At 35.6% G+C, this 16,882-nt stretch overlaps 1 protein-coding gene across 1 annotated transcript in view; it reads right to left on the reverse strand.

Moving 5' to 3' along the window:
* The window catches only part of LOC145661471 (uncharacterized), a 551,403-nt gene that overhangs the window by 70,555 nt on the left and 463,966 nt on the right, over nt 1-16,882 (reverse strand). Inside the window, exon 5 of the mRNA XM_081726783.1 lies at nt 9,074-9,311. Within this exon, the coding sequence (XP_081582909.1) occupies nt 9,074-9,311 (238 nt within the window). The remainder of the gene's footprint in view (nt 1-9,073; nt 9,312-16,882) is intronic.

Consider the following 16,882-nt stretch of genomic DNA (forward strand, 5'->3'; position numbering starts at 1 on the left):
TATATAAATGGTTCACGGTCTGCTTCGCTTGGTGTGCGACTTCTCAAGATCTGGAATCTTCGTAATAACTTCAACGATACTTTATTTAACATTCAAACCAGTAACTGTAAGTAACAACTGAACAACGAAAACTACTGTTTATAGAAACACCTTGTCGGATTAATTTGTCAATTTCTTTTAAATAGTTCCATACGACTTACAACCTACGAACAGTTAACGTTACCAAAATAATCCTGGAGACCGACGCTCCTCAATCTCAATAAAAAAAAATCAGTTGTGGGCAGGGGAAGAAGTTTGGTTTACCTCAGAAACAGGATCTGTAATTGTCTCTGCTCAGATAGACGGTCAGACAGCATGCTAGTTTGGCCGATTCTTAGATAAGAATCGCCCTTGATCTTAGTGACGCGAGCGTCTATTGATATGATTATCTAGAAAGGCAATTTATAGATGGTTTAGTTTTCTAGTGGTTCTTTGTTATCAAGCTCAGCCAATGAGAAATTATGAGAGAGAAAATAGGAGGAAAATGTTGAATGTCGCGGAAGTGGGAAGTTATGCGGAAAGCAAAAAGCGATAAAAGAAGTCCGTAAGAACTGTTATTTTAGGGAACAGCATAATATGCATTTTAGGTTGTTTCCTTCCTTCTACAAATGACAAATCTAAATATTTCTTAGATAAATTAATTCTCTGAATAAACATACTTTCCTTTGGGTTGTGTATGAGTCAAGAGTCAAAGCTCTTTCTGGAAAATTAATGTTTCCATTGGAAGTTTTACCTCTCGTCCCGTCTTGTACGCAGTCTACATATGCCGCTTCGTTGCCGAATCCATGGTTGTCAATGTAACTGATCATTTTGTAAATCTTTACGGTATCTCATATCATTATACGCCACTGGTTAGTGACTTATTTCTACTATTAGTACTACTACTTTTACCACTACTATTACTACTACTACTACTACTACTACTACTACTACTACTACTAGTACTAATAATAATAATAATAATAATAATAATAATAATAATAATAATAATAATAATAATAATAATTCAAGACTCGCGCTAGAGAGAAATTCTATTACTCTGAACGATACAATAAAATACCTGGAATACTAGATATAAAATTACAATCCTAAAATGTGGACATACTATTCAGCAAAATACAAGGAAATCCGGGAATCAAAAAAGAATTTCTAATGCACAAATACTAGCTCAATTTCAAGGAGACACGCCGTTAACTAAAGTGTTTATTTCTAGCAAATTAACGATATGTAAGTTCACCAACCAGCGATATGATGAGTCAACACATTTGTTGGTTATCTATACCTATTACGAGGGAAAAATTTTTAAAAATATAAAATGTTTCTCACAACATATTTTCTTCCTCTTATCTTACTTCTAGATAATTCTTGATTTTTCCTCATTCTGTCTTTCGGTTTCCTTCTTTTCTCAGAAACGAATATTTCCCGTTTCCTTCTTCTTTCTCGTTTCTCTTCTTGCATTCTTCACAAGAAGAAATGTATAAAAAAAGAACCGAGAAGAAAAGAAAATACATGAAGAATACGAGAAGGAATATCTCCGCAAATTGAATATTAAATGAAGTGGGTTGTTATAGCTACTTAGCTCAGCAACCAAAGAGAAGGTTTTTTTTTTTTTTTTTTTTGCTGAAATCTTTTCTCTTTTGCCTTTCTCCATCCAAGCAAAAACTTTTTCTCAGCTTTCGACTACTCATGCTCAGATGAAGCTTTCTGATATGATAAGAAATTCTCCTACTTCGCTTTCATCTATGTCATAGCTTCCTAGATTAAAAGAAAAAAAAAACTTAACTTACATATTTCACTGTTGAAGGATTTATTCCATACGACTAGAATATAACAATGAAGATTTTATTTTATTTTTTTCTTTACTCAATTTTATCGAATTCAGCAAAATTCTATATCTGAGCTATGTATACGATCCTGGTTTGTTTAATTGAATTTGATTTTCTAAATGGAACATGCCGACATAACTACACATTTGGAATATATTATGTGCATATTCTATATTCTAGCTAAGCGTAGCTCTACTCTTTTTTTTTTTTTTTAAAAAAAAGCGTAGTGAGTGACGTGAAAACAATAAAGAATCTACAAAAATGCACAAAGTAAACCCAGATAGTACGAGAAACAATCAAAAACTAAGGTTAAAACGCCGATATTTCTGGAGTTTTGTATTTTATAGAGGAATGAGAGGTGCGCGATAATTTTAATACATACAGTTGGCATCCGTGTTGAGTTTCATCTACCCGCGACTTACAACGCTAGTTTGTAGGTGAATACAAATGACAATTCGTTTGGAAAACTGGTCTCATGAAGAAGTCCGCTCAATTATTCGATTTCTGTAGGCGCAATATGTAACAATGGCTGAAATTCACCGGCAGCTGCCAGGGCTTTACGGAGAGACTAATGTCTCGTCAGCATGACGCAGAATGATGTCGAAAATTTGCAGTTGGTAGCAATGACGGATCTAGCTTGCGAAGGGTTTCCTAGGCCTCCCAGTTATTTAACCTGTTATTTATATTTTTTTTAAAAAAAAAGTTTATAGTAAACTCATGGGATACCTATCATAGTCTGGGTTCTGACTGGTCCCCCCCCCCCCCAGTATTTATGTTCTAGATCCGCCGCTGGTTGGTAGAGAAAACATCACCGATGAGGAGCGCAGTGGATGAAACAGCACGGTTCAACCGATTTCAACATAACTCACGTGAAGGAGCTGATTTAGGAGGTCGTCGTTTCGCTTCAGATGAGGAGGTGAAACACTTCGTGACAACGTGTCTGAATACGTAAAGGCCATGATTTTCTTTCTACCAGAAGGAAAGCTTCAAACTCATCCCACGATGGGAGAAGTTACAACAAAATACTTTGGTTTGTGTAATATTTACCTGTACCTTGGGCAGAAAGTACTCATACATATGCACTATACTCAGTAGAATGTTCATTTCATATTAACAAAAGAAGAATGTTTCTAATATATGTAAGTGATTATTATGGGATAGTTGATGATATGGACATGTTTTATGGTTACCTAGTCAGTGAGTTTGTGTACTTAACAGTTTTAAGAAAAGGATATTATAAGTTATATCAAATAATAAACCAGTTTAACATCGTTTATAGACGTTGTCAGTTTTATTAAAAAGGTGAGATTAATGGTATTTAAAATATCGAAGCTAATATTTTTATGCCAAAGAATTACTACCACTTCGGATTGTTATCCCAGCAAACGAACCAGGTTTACGACTATCTTTTGATAAGTCGTTGTAAAGTGCTTCAATCGATATGGAGATATTAACCAAATAACCTAATATATATATACTATTTGTTGGCAGTATTGGTTGTATGAAGTACGTTTCACTGCAGACTTTGTAATTTTTCTTTCTGATCTTCCCTCGTACCTACAAAACGCTTTATATGAACTAGTAACAGTTTTCGAGATATTTTGATAGATATTTCAAGAGTACTAATCTTCTTGATTACTTGCGTGACAACGGTATATTAGGTGTTGAAACATGTATAAGTTCAAAATTGTCTATTTGTTCCCAGCTGCAAACTGATGCAAGTTTGAATAAAACAGGACGAGGTTCCTTCGATGAACTTGTGAGGAATGATGAATTTATTGCAGTTACAAAATGGATGGATAATCGATCCGTTACATTGACTTTAACATGTCATGGGTCTGAACCACTTGCGTATACTCGTCACTATTGCAAGAAAAAGAAGGAGTACATTCAAGTACAACAGCCATATGTTGCGAACAAATACAATATCAATATGGGTGGAGTGGACCTAAACAACAAACTTGTTGCTTTGTACAAAATAGATACCAGAACATAGAAATGGCCAGTAAAGGTTTTCTTTCACTTCATGGATTTAGCGCAAGCAAACACTTGACTCTCAAACGTGGAAGAGAAAACGCATTTTGGTATTTCGAAGAAAGCAATCGTGCTTTTTGGATTTCAGATTATATGTGGCAGAGTGTTTGGTTTTAGCAAAGGAAAGAAACGTAACGAAATTGGACCTGTGATAACACAGCACAACTAGAACAACCAGCACAAGAGACAGCGCTCATCTTCATTACCTGCCCTTGATGTTAGGATTAGTGGTGCGAACATCTTACTATTGTTGCTGGAGGATGAAAAAAAAATCAACATTACAGGAAACTAGAAAAATAAACACACTGCTGAACAAGACTGCACTTATTTAATATAAAAACACATTTACACGTGAAGTTTCGATCTTCTATCCAAGATCCTCATCAGATGTACACTGAGTGATACAAAAAATTACTCAAGTATATATACAACATTAATCTCCCTATCTGCTCTTTCATTGGCCCGTTCAAACAGCCAATCAGAAGCGTGGAAATCTATCTGAACTGACCAATGGGAAAACAACATTCTACTAGAAAGAAACAACAAGGAGCAAACAACTTGAACAGGAAACTAGGGTATTCCAAATCAAGCAGAGTTAAGTGCAGAAAATGTGATGTACAACGTGTTCCTCTCTGTGCAAGAACAACGTAATAGTTTTTTTCCTTTAACTTCATGAAAAGTAAATGCTAGAAAATATGTTACATTGCTATTGGTTAATATACGTAATAGATAAAAGAAAATTGTTATACGAAAACCATGAAGAACGCATTATACTACTCACCATATAAATTTTAATTTGAACATGTTTATTCATTGTGATTTATGAGAAACCTTTATATTAATCACAATATTTGGGAAAAATCTACGTAGTGCATAGAATATTACTGTACTCAAATAAAAATGCTTAGTGAAAAGAAAAAGTATATTCCTCAACATGATATTCCATTACAAGAAGAATTACCTTATAAATTTGTATAATATGTAAAAAAGTTCAGCAGACTGAACATGACGTCAAAGGTCCCCAGGGACCAGATGTCTTAAAAATAAAGCATTTTTGTGTTTGAAAGACTATAAGCGATTGATTCAATACAACCATTCTAGTTTATTTTATCAAACATCAGCTCGGAACTGAGGAGGTTAAGTAGTAGTTATCGATGATAAAGGCGAAGTCGAATCATGACAGTGTTTGCTTGACGAGTGTCGAGATTCTTTAAGCTTCATGCCTCCTTGTGTTTCGTTTTTTAATTAAAGATAACAAGTTGAGTATGTCGAAGCTGCTACTGTCGCAAGATTATTGGAATATGCATTACCTGTAGATGGAATGATAGATGGCAGAAGGTGATTGGTTCTCATTTGAAATAGCGATTTACAATTGGCTATCCAAACATTTCATAACTCTGAGTATTATCAGTCATAATTGTGTCCTAAAAGAGACACTGTGTAAATGAAATGACTTAGAATATGCCTATGATGAATCATGCTCTAATTTTTGCCATCAACAATGGTGATCATTAAGATGTCCATAAGAATAACAAAGCGGATAGTGTGATCTTGAGCTTGCTTGAATTTAGGAATTCCGCTTTTTATTTTGGCTAAACTCGAGGACAACTTCAATCTCTGGAGTAGTTGAAATAAGTGTTTCAGAGATAAACCCAAATGGTTGGTATATGAAGTTGAAGAATTCTGGGAGATGTTCCCTGATTATGTTAGGTAGGTAGTTCTGAAAGAAGTAGCGGTATTAGCTTCCGAAGCAGAGACCAGGGTTGCGGTTGTCTGCAAGTGTTTGTTGGTCCTGTGTGTTACCATCAGTTGAAATGTTGGACATTATTTGCAGTTGGCGGGGCGATACCCACAATGAACACAATAATCCAGCGAGACTTTGAAGCATATATCTTGCGTATGTCCAACAGATTGGCATTGGTAACATTGCAATGAGACACTAATGCGACGGGGTTCCATCACTATGAGATACTAAAGTAGATTTTTCAGTTGATAGACGCTAGAAGTATGTTCTTGTGCCAGAGTGTGTTGTATTTACCTAATGCAACTAGTAAAACTGGAATTGGTATTCTATTTGGATGCTGGATTGTAGGGCTTGTTTATTTCTTTTATTTGTTGTACTAAATTAACCAGAAAACCCTTGGATTCCAAATCTTATTCGATAACATATGGACCGGTGTCAATTGGCAGTTTCTTCACAACAATTTGCAGGATATGTGGCTTCTTCGTCTCACTAGCGAATTCAATAGAGATTCCACCTTGTTCTCCTAATTACGAGGTCGGATTTTGTGTTATCATATTTGACGGTAAACTCTGGTTTGGTTTCATAGGTTTGAATAATGAATTCCGTGTATGTGCGTGATCTTTTTCTAAGGATGCCGCAGAAATGTACTCTTAACTGTTGGTTTGCGATGATCTTTCTCAGTGGAGGAGGGATGAAAAACAGACCCATCATCCGTTGCTAGTATTTGATAAGGATTTGATATTTGAATTGAAGCTGGTATGGTATTACCCTACATCTTGACTTAATGTAGTATTCGAATCACAGAAACTCCCAACGAAAATGGAACCCAGTCTCCTGTGCTAACTTTGTTTTGAAAGATAAATGGGAAAGTCTGAAACGATTATAAAAATAGTAGTCAATAAAACATAATATTATAGAAATATCTCTTCTCTCGCTATTATGAGGACTATCTTGTCCCATCTAACAATCTTGCGCTCGTCAGCCAGCGTTTGAGACACATTCAACTAAACAGTTTTTTAAATGGTAATTGAGAAAGTAATTCACGATTTTGACAATATAGTTAACACAGGAAGGTGTATATTGTACCAGGCTGAGATTATTTTGACATAATTTTCCTATTTGATTGATGATACATCTTTCGTAATTTCCTACCAGATCCTTCCGGCAGCCGAATGCTCTGGCTAAACTTCGAAGTTTTCTCGGAGTTAAAAAGAACGCATTGATGAGTTCACAGAGCGCTGAAAATTCACACTTTCTCCTACTTTGGGAAAATCCGACATCTTGGATTCAATATGACGACTAGACCGATACATCGACTTACATTTAAATGGCAATATATATTCCGAGAATTAACCTGGAAAAACTTTGTTCTTGTGACCCCGTTTCTCTAGCAGGGCACACCTTCTGAGGTGGTCCATCGGGTCCGGACCTCCACTCCAAAGCTCGTAATTCGACAAATGTTTGTACACTTTCTTAAGAAAACTATGGTCATTCTTGGAGAGAAAGGGTCATGTACCTTAAAACTTTATCTTACACTGCATCTGTACTCTTTTCTTCTTATAAAAACAATATAGTTTTATTATTTTTGGTAAAAATGTAGGTGGCAGCACATTGAAATTGCTTATCGTTTTAACGAGTGTACAATTTTACTAGTTCAATACTACCTAGACATAATGACTATTCGTGGTGGATCTTCCAGTAATTTAGGACACCTCCCAACACAGATTTCTGGGTTCGCGCTTGCTCCCTAGGCTTATATTTTCGTCAGGCAGTCCAACCAAACAAGAGCGTCGATCCCAGAGGGGCCAGAGGCCCGCCCCCCAAAGCTCATGTGGGCCCCCTCATTTATTTATGAATATACAATATTTGACATAATTTCAATGCAATTTATCTTTAAAAAAACTCATATATGCCTTCTGCATCTGAATGCCCCCCACCACCAAATTTACAGAGAAATCGGCGCCCTTGCAACCAGACTATATTTACGTCTTATGATAATGGCCATCGATCGGTCTATATTAAAGACCATCTCCTTAGTTCTGGTATTCCATTTCCACTTCCTGATTTTGTGACACATTATATACAACATAAAAAAAGAGAATAACAAAATTTATTTTCCATATAGCTTATAATTGTATAAACAGAAAACAAAACATATTTAAGCATTACATCCAATGCTTACACGCTGTAAACTACAGGAGATAGTTGATTAATGAAATATAATTACTATGAAACAAGTAGTGGAATGGGAATGTGGGACAAAATAAAAAGAATCTCAAAGTGATTCATGGTCATAATGTTCTTTAAAAAAGACTAACATGACCGGGGATTGAGCCAAGAACCCTTGTACGGAAAATGTAAATACAATATTTATTTCCAAGACGAGAGCAGCAACCAGCTAAGAATTTGTTTGATGATAGTGGCGAAAGGATAAATACTCTTTGACAAGACATCACAGACTATGTGGACGGGTCAAAGTTACGGTGGAATAAGCCATTGAAATAAAAAAAAAAGTAAACACAGAAACCAGGTAAGTCAATCTGATAGCACAAAACGTGAAGTGAATCAGATTTTCATTCATTTGACAACAAATGACATTCTGTCATTGACAACTTCTAGTAATAAATCAAACAGCTGTTTTCTTTATCAATGAAGTGGTGTGAGTCAGCCCTATACCACTGTATTTGAAATAGTGTCTTATATTACTGTACCCGTCACTATTTTGCAATACTTTTTAGAATACGTTTGAGCGACGGAATCGTGTCCTAGTACCTTCAAGTCAACTTTTCTTACGTAACATGGTCTATGTTATCAGGACTTATTTGGAAAGAAATCAATATAATTTTGTATTAAGAATTTCTTTTTCAGGGGGAACAGTGGTTCAGTAACAGAGTGGTCGTATGCGGTAGTGCGAGAAGTCGTTAGTTCGATCTCAAGCCATGCATGCTAAGTTTATTGCGGACAATATCTATCCGTAGATTCTTTCGAGCTTCCGGTTTTGCCATTGCTATTTCACCACTCTGTCCTACATTCCCATTTCACTACTCTGTTTTAACAATTAAATTTCATTAATCTCTTCTCTCTTTTAGTCTGAAAGACATAAATATGGGACTGCGAAAATTTAAAGAAAAAAGTTTCCATTCATCTATCAGCTGCTACCGGTACCATATTCCTGCAATATACCTCATGGTGGGAAACGGTCTACTTTGTGTTGCTTGATTTTGTCTGATGCTCGAAAGCTGCACCCATATTAAAGTGGTTTGGAGCCCGCCTTGATAGAAGTCCCTTCCCTTCGTAACCTTGATTCATGATTTTGCATTAGGACAAGAAATTAAACTATTTTACCTGTCGCTTCTGAACAAATTAAGAAATACATATTCACTTTTTTATTTAATTGAAAAATAAATTACATTTGTTTCAAATTAATTACCTCTAGGAGATGGTGCATCTCTTGAACCGAGGACGGACGCTAGTTTTGGTGTATCTTCTTGTAAAACTATATCTGTAGTTTTCCTATAGAGATTAAACAACGAGGCAGCGCATCGTAATTTTAACTTCCCTTCTCGAAAGCTCGTGCTATCCGTGTCTATTTCTATTCCGAGTATAGATGTCTGTAGATCCTCTGGTTCGTCTATTACATCGTAACTTCGCAAAAATGGCGGTGAAACCTGGAACAAAGAAAGAAATATTTTTCTCATTATTAGAGTTATTTATAAATTTTGTTCTCAATTATTGCAACAATGGAGCGGAAAAATGTTATATTAGGATATCATTTTACACACACTCCAAGAAAGAACGGATATATCATTATTTGTTTTGAATACATGTAATGTTATGCAACATAAAAATAATATAGACTATTACATAAAGTGTTTGAACATAATGTGCAAGTGTGTCATTATCCGTAATGCAAATAAACATACAAGTGCAGAACCTATTTTTGTTGTTCCCCCAGTTTTTACCTTGTAGATCAGCCACTGTTAAGACAAGAACGGTTCTCTTTCAATCTCTTACGTACTGACAAGCGTACAATATTAAACAGTCCTTCGCTCGAAAACTCAGCCTTTATTCTTTAGGTGTATTTTAATTTCTAATTAATACAACATAACCAACTATGTATTAGACACAATATTACTGGAGACTCGCAATAGAAGTGATGACAAAAAGATACCTTGTGTACTTTAACATTATATTCAGGCACGTAGCCAAGGGGGGGGGGGTCCGCACCCCCCTTCCAGACCAGAAATGAAAAAAATTAAGGAAGGATGAAACAAAATGAAATTAGAAAAAGAAGGATCACCGTTAAAAATTAAAAATTACAGGAAGCTTTTGGTTACTCTTTCTTATGAGGAGACTTGTATTAGTTGCAATACATAGTGGCGAGGTGAGTGAGATATCCTGTCAGGGAATTTGAAATTTCTAGAAAAGTTACGGAATTCTCAGAATTTCTGCTACTAGTCAGGGAGATTTCAAGCTTCTGAAAGCATAGTGCCGTTGTGTAACAGCGTGGACATTTTTTATCATAATTTTTCGTCATCGCATCCTTGCAGTGTCAAACATGTTATTTCAAAAACAATTTCCTACTGCTCCTTTAACCCATCATTTGGAACAGACAGTAGTTGAAGGAATAATAAAAACAAAATATTATGTGGAAAGAAAGTTCTGTTAACATCTGATTCAACAGAGAAAGAAACACAGATATTGTAAAATAATTTCCAAGACATTATTGAGTATGTACTTTTTATAATAGTGAATATGTACTTTTTGTAATAGTCGAGATCATAATGAAAGGAAAATTGTTATATTTGAATGAACAGAGGAAGGACGTAAATATTGTAAAATCTTTTTCAATACATTTTTTATTTTACTCGAGATTTCTTCATAGTTTGTTATTAAAATACTTACCAAAATATCCTAATTTTATTGTAATAACAAAACAATACATGTTGATAGTTAAGTAGTTTAGATTGGTCGAGCTCCTGGACCTTCAGAATTTCATGTCACCCCCCCCCCGTTACGAAATCCTGGCAAAACGAACCAATATATGTTGCCAGTAAAACAGTTTAGAATGATCGAGCCCCTGGTGTGATGACCACAGTATTTCATGTGACGGACCCCCCCTTCACGAAATCCTGGCTACGTGCCTGTTATATTGGATACTAACAAACCGACTTAATAAAGTTTCAAAATGCAAGAACCCATGTTACGTTTCGGAAACCAGATTACTAGCTTAAAAACATAACTTTAACAGTACCCTCTTTTCTGCCCTTCTATCTTTTTATAGTTGTTACAAGCTACGGTAAGCAGCAGGGGGTAAAAGTGAAGTAAAAAAATGGGTGGACGTCATTCCCCTCCTTAAAAAAATATCTTTGACGTCCCCCCACTTTCTGAAAATATTACAATGGGCAAAGATAAACAAGAGTCTTCCTAAACGGCGTGGCGTCAAGAGTGGTTCTACATTTTCAGATCAACTTTTATCCCTTTTTAAGATGTTCATAAATATGACGCATCTATTATAGTAGCTACATATGAGCATTGAACAAGAAATATTCGTTTCATTAAGCCCTGTTGCTTTCATTGAAAATGAGGAAAAAAGAAGTGTTTGGTTTATAACTTCTAGAAGAGTAGGAAGTGAAATGTATTTCCGAGTAGTATTTGACTATAATATCGGTTAGGAAAGGACCATTTCTGTGAAATTAATTTGTGTTTACAATAAAACTGAAGGTTCACTTTATAGAATGCATAATCTCACTTGTCTATTTCGCCACGGCGTGGCGCTAGGGATTCAATGAAACTCGATATGAACGCATTCAAAACCAGCTACTAGCTCAGACTATCTATGTGATAAAGTTAGCAGTTCTTGATTTTTTTAATAAATTCAACTGAACTTAGTTTTTGTTTTTATCAGTTTCGTTACCATTATTATCTATAATTTACAAGCATACGTTAATATCCTTATTTACTGTCCACATAAAAAAAATTGAAATAAATTAATAATTGTGATTTCTTCTTCATCTGCAAAAATCATATAGAAAATTTGCAAATCGCTGTGCAAATGTGTTTCTGAAATCTAATATATTTCTAGAGCTCAAGTATTCCATGTTCAATTTTGGAAATTTTCCAGGAGAGCAAAAATACAGTTCAACTCGTAATGAAAATTGCAAATTGTTTTATTAGTTGAAATAAATTGAAATGAAAATAAAATAAAATCCTTGAGTTTTACGTCCCACGTTTATGCTGGCTAGTCTAAAGGAGACGGTGATAATGAGAAATGATTAAAATGGTGGAATGAAGTAAACGGGAGAACCCCGAGAAAACCCACGCACACGGTGTTTGTCCACCACAAAGTTCACTTGGTAGGAGCCGGGATCGAACCCATGCATAAGAGGGGAACGCTCTACGATTGAGCTTGAAATAAATTCTAAATTATAATTTTATTTGACTATATTTATAATTACACTTAAGATACTACATCAAAAGTCAAAAACAGCAGTAAATAACACTGTTATTTTTAAAAATTCTGTTTATTAGTATTATTATTACTATTATCAGTGGCATATTTGCATTGTTTCGTGGGGCTTTGCTAGCTTTTGTCCTGGAAATGTGAACATTCTGCGAGATATTTCAATTACTTTAAAATAGTAAATAATGTTTCGGGGGTAGGCTTAAGCCCGGAAGCCTCACCTTAAATACGCCACTGTTAAGTATTCTACCTTTTGCCACGTCCTAGGACTAATGAGGGGTTTGTTCTTCTTAATTTTCAATTTGTGCCTGGAAAATTGTCTTCCATGTTTCTCAATTTTCGTCTTCCGCTTTTAACTCCTAATATTTTCTTCTATTTTTCAAATCATCGATCACTTGTGTTCTTCTTCTTTCTATTCCTCGCTTTCCTTCTATGACGGTATGAAGAAGACAATTGCAATCCAATTGGCCTCTCTATGAAGGATGGTGGCTAGAAAAGCGTCCTCTTCTCTCCTATCCGTTTTAAAACATCTTCGTTTGTTACTCTCTCTCTGTCCATTTTATCTTCTCCATCTTCCACAAACATCGCATTTCGAAGCTTTCTAAATATTTTTTTTCTCTAACTTCCGTAATGTCCAAGTCTTTGAACTATACAGTCCAATACTCCATATATAGCATTTGACCAATTTTTTCCTTAGTCCAATATTAAGGCTGCTATTTAAGAGTAACCTTTTCTTTTTGAATGCTTCTTTGGTTATAGCAATTCTCTACCTGGTCTCTTTGGTGCAGTACGCATGCGTCTTTCGTCAAAATACTTCCCAGATATTTGAAATGATCGACCTATTCAAGTACTCTTTGTCCTATTCTGACCCGTAATGGCTCATTTTCGAGGGACATTCTCATGACTTTCGATTTTTCGATGTTGAATTCCATTTATAATGATTATAATGTGATCAGAAAGAAATGCTTTCGAACAATCTCAAACAGTGAAAGTATCATCTATTTAACGAAAACTAAGTAATTCCACAAGAGGATTATAATCTCCGTATGAACATAAATAGTATTAGTTTTGAATAAATTGCTTAATATTCTTCGTCACTGTCACCTGTCACGCAAGACAAATTATAATCTTTATTTGAGACTATGATAGCAAGTTGTTGTAGAAGTGATAGAATAATACTCCTGAGGAACCACTCCGGTATTTAACATACACATAATGTCAGCTTTCTTGGCTGCAGGTATTGGAAGTGGATTTTTGTACAGTTGGGCGATTTTAAGATGAGTTGGTCTCCTAGAACACTTAAGTCCACGAACATGAATTTCACGGAAATGCTTCTGAAATTCTTTCCTTGAATTCTGTTACGTAAGGTCTACTTTTTTCCAAATCGTAACCACTTGATATACATCCAGTTTACATCGTTGTTCATTGTATCTTTTGTTCTGTTCTTCATAACCATACCAGCAAATTTTTTGTAGTCCTTAAAATGTTTAGGTTTCAAACTAGTAGATTTTATACGGACGTTTTCTATGAACCCCAACAATAGCAACTTCCCGTTCACGGATCGTGTGGAGCCCGTTCGTGGCTAAGCTGTTAGCGTACGCGCCTTTGGCGTGGGAGACCTGGTTTCGATTCTCGGCGGGAGCTCATGTGATTTGGATCCTACGTTAATCAGTAGGTCCCGTCTCTTCTGACCTTGCTGCTGAGAGGACATGTTGCCAGTAAAATAGTTTAGTCTCTGTACGATAACCACATTATTTCATGTCATGGATCCCTCCTCGTTACGAAATCCTAGCTACCTGCTTGGTGAATACTAGATACCCCGGTGTTCACTGAGCAGTGTTGGGCACATAGGCCACATTTTGACATTAAACCAAACTTTTTTTATTTTGGCACGTAGCCCGGATTTCATTTTCAATATACAAATAGTGAAATGGGAAAGTGAGAGGAGACGGAATAACTATGAGAAAACTCGGATACACGATGCATTGTACCAAGAACACTTTGCACAACAGGTAAACATTCTACTACTGAGACACTGTGCTCTCAATACTGAAAATAATGGCAGAGATATAATTTATTCCTTCAACACATTTCCTTGTTAAGGAAACATTTTGTGTTATGTTAACGTTTTTGTTCTGATATCTCTCAGACGGATTGAATCCATTTCTAAGGCTCCGCATAACTCTACATTTATACATAAACATAGTTTGGAATTATGAAGGTAATTGTTAGCGCGATATATTTTATTAAGTTTGTGCTGAATATTTCGAAAGAGTGCGGCCAACAAAGCATTAGCCTTTATCCCCAATTTCACCTAGCATCGATGCATAGAACACGACTCTGACGGAACCAGTTGTCTGATGCACCATTCCTGCGTTATCACGTTCCCAAGTGTGGTATGCCACGAGATGGTACCAGTATCGATGCGCAGCTGCGAGATCGCCTCTTAACGTCTCGAGGGTATTTGTATAAAGCGTCATGCTATCACGTTATAGTGGTCACAGATATAATTCCATATCGTATTGAACTCGTTGATCAAGCTCGATTTTGCAAGTCTGGAGCACGTACAGTAGGTTGTTGTTCATATATGTCTAACATTATTAGGTACTTCTCTTATCACCACAACTATGAGTTTGTTGCGCCCGGTCATCGATAGTCAAACGTTTGTCCTCGCATTAAAAATGCTTCCGATGATGATGTTTCTGACTGAGTTTCATAAACTAAAGTGCCACTTCGATTTCAGCCTCGATGATGCCGCCATCTCGTGGCATCCTACACTTTTGGAACACTATATTTGAGGAACTCTGGTTTCTAAAACCACTCTGGTTCCTTCATATACGTGTTCTACGCATCGGAAGTATCGATTGCAATCACGTTCTGGCAAATTCATGGGGAGACAAAATTGGGGCTAAACGTGGTCGCACTCTTTCAGTAGAAAATTCGAATCTTACTATGGTTTTGAATACAGGGTGTTTCAAAAAGAATTAGCAGAACTCATATAGAAATATATTTTACATGAATGCAGATAGAGCCTTACGGTAAATTTTTAAAATACATATCGAAATTCAAATTTTCTTTTGGTGACAGCAGCAAGTTACTGGTTCATACGGTTTTTGGTAGTAATCTCCGTGGTGTACCAATGTCGATAGCCAAACTTATCCCATACTTGAGGAAGCATGTCTGGTGTTATTGCAGCCACTGCTGTTACTATATGGTGTCGCAGTTGGCTTACAGTTGTTGGAAAGGGGAAGCAAATAAACAGAGTATTCCACAACCCTCCATCAAAAATTAAAATAAAGGGTTGTATGAAAGAGCTTGCTAGATGCACCTTCCGACAATCACGTGAACTAACAATTTGCAACTGGCGTCAAGGGAAAATTTGAGTTTCTGTGTGTGTTAAAAAATTTCTCCCAAGTTTCTATATTGATTCATGCAAAGGATTTCTTGTATCTTGGAAAATCGGGTCATTTTCTTTAAACATCTTCAATTGCAATAAATTTGTTAAATTTTATCATCACAGTGTTCTGGTTTTATATGGCCATTCTTTCTTAAAAAAAAAAAAACAAAAAAAACGTGGAATTGATTTTAACTATAAGATCTATTATCCTTTTAAAAATATGTAAAAGGTTCCCGTTTTCTAGCTGTTTTTTTTTCTTTGCTCACCCGTTCCTGATTGAAACGCTTTGAAAACTTGAACTATTCCTAGACCGAAGAGTTAAATTTACAACTTCATGTTTTTACATGACTTCCTATGTATACTTTTCTTTCTCATTTATATCAGGATATCGTGTCAGTGAATAAAACATTGAGTAACTACAATTTCTAGGAACAATCTCAATTAGTTTGTTTGCATTGCATAAACGAATATTTGATTAAAAGCTCTACAATTTATGCTCGAATAATTTCCCCAAAAGGGTTATTAGTGATTTTGTTTATACAGTATATTGACGTGAAATTAACTGTATATATATATATATATATATATATATATATATATATATATATATACAAGGTGCTAATGAACTATACCGAGAAACTGTAAGAGGTGATTCCTCACATCAAAATAAGAGAAAAAGTTTCATATGGACCTATGGCGAAAAGTATATAGTTTCAGAGCTAGGGCTGTTCAAAATCGCAAAAAAGCTAAATTTCAATATCGAATTCCAGAAACTGTGGATAAAGCTTCTTATCAGCGTAAAGGAAGTCACGATTTTGAACATCCCTAGCTCTGTCAACTATGCATTTTTTGCCATAGGTCCATACGAACTTTTTCTGCTATTTTGATGTGAAGAATCATCTCTTAAAGTTTGTCAGCATAATTCATTAACACCCTGTATATGTTATGTCTAGCTTCATTTCATTGCTTGGCTTCAGAAATTCATCCAATTTCTCTGACCTCAGTTTGATATTAGATATTTATAATATCCAGTTCTTTCTGTGAGTCTTATTTTTTTTAATTTAACGTCCCACGTTTATTCATCAAGACTAAGAAAGACATTATTGATGTGAATGAATTAAATTATAGTAAATATAGTGAGGGGATACGGGAAAACCTCGAGAAAACTCACTCACACGGTGTTTTTCTGTCATAAAGCTTACTTGACGAGACTCCACGTACCAGAGGTGACCACTCTATCATCGAGGACCACCGGTCTCGTCTTATCGTATTAAGGACAGGAGATTCAGTAAAAACGTATCCAACTGATTACTTCATAACTTATGCAGGTGAGGAGTCAGATGCGGGTCCCTAAAAAAATTCTATTCAGCCTGCTACAT

This window comes from Thermobia domestica, chromosome 10, assembly GCF_964235325.1.
Source record: "Thermobia domestica chromosome 10, izTheDome1.hap1.1, whole genome shotgun sequence".
Lineage (NCBI taxonomy): Eukaryota > Metazoa > Arthropoda > Insecta > Zygentoma > Lepismatidae > Thermobia > Thermobia domestica.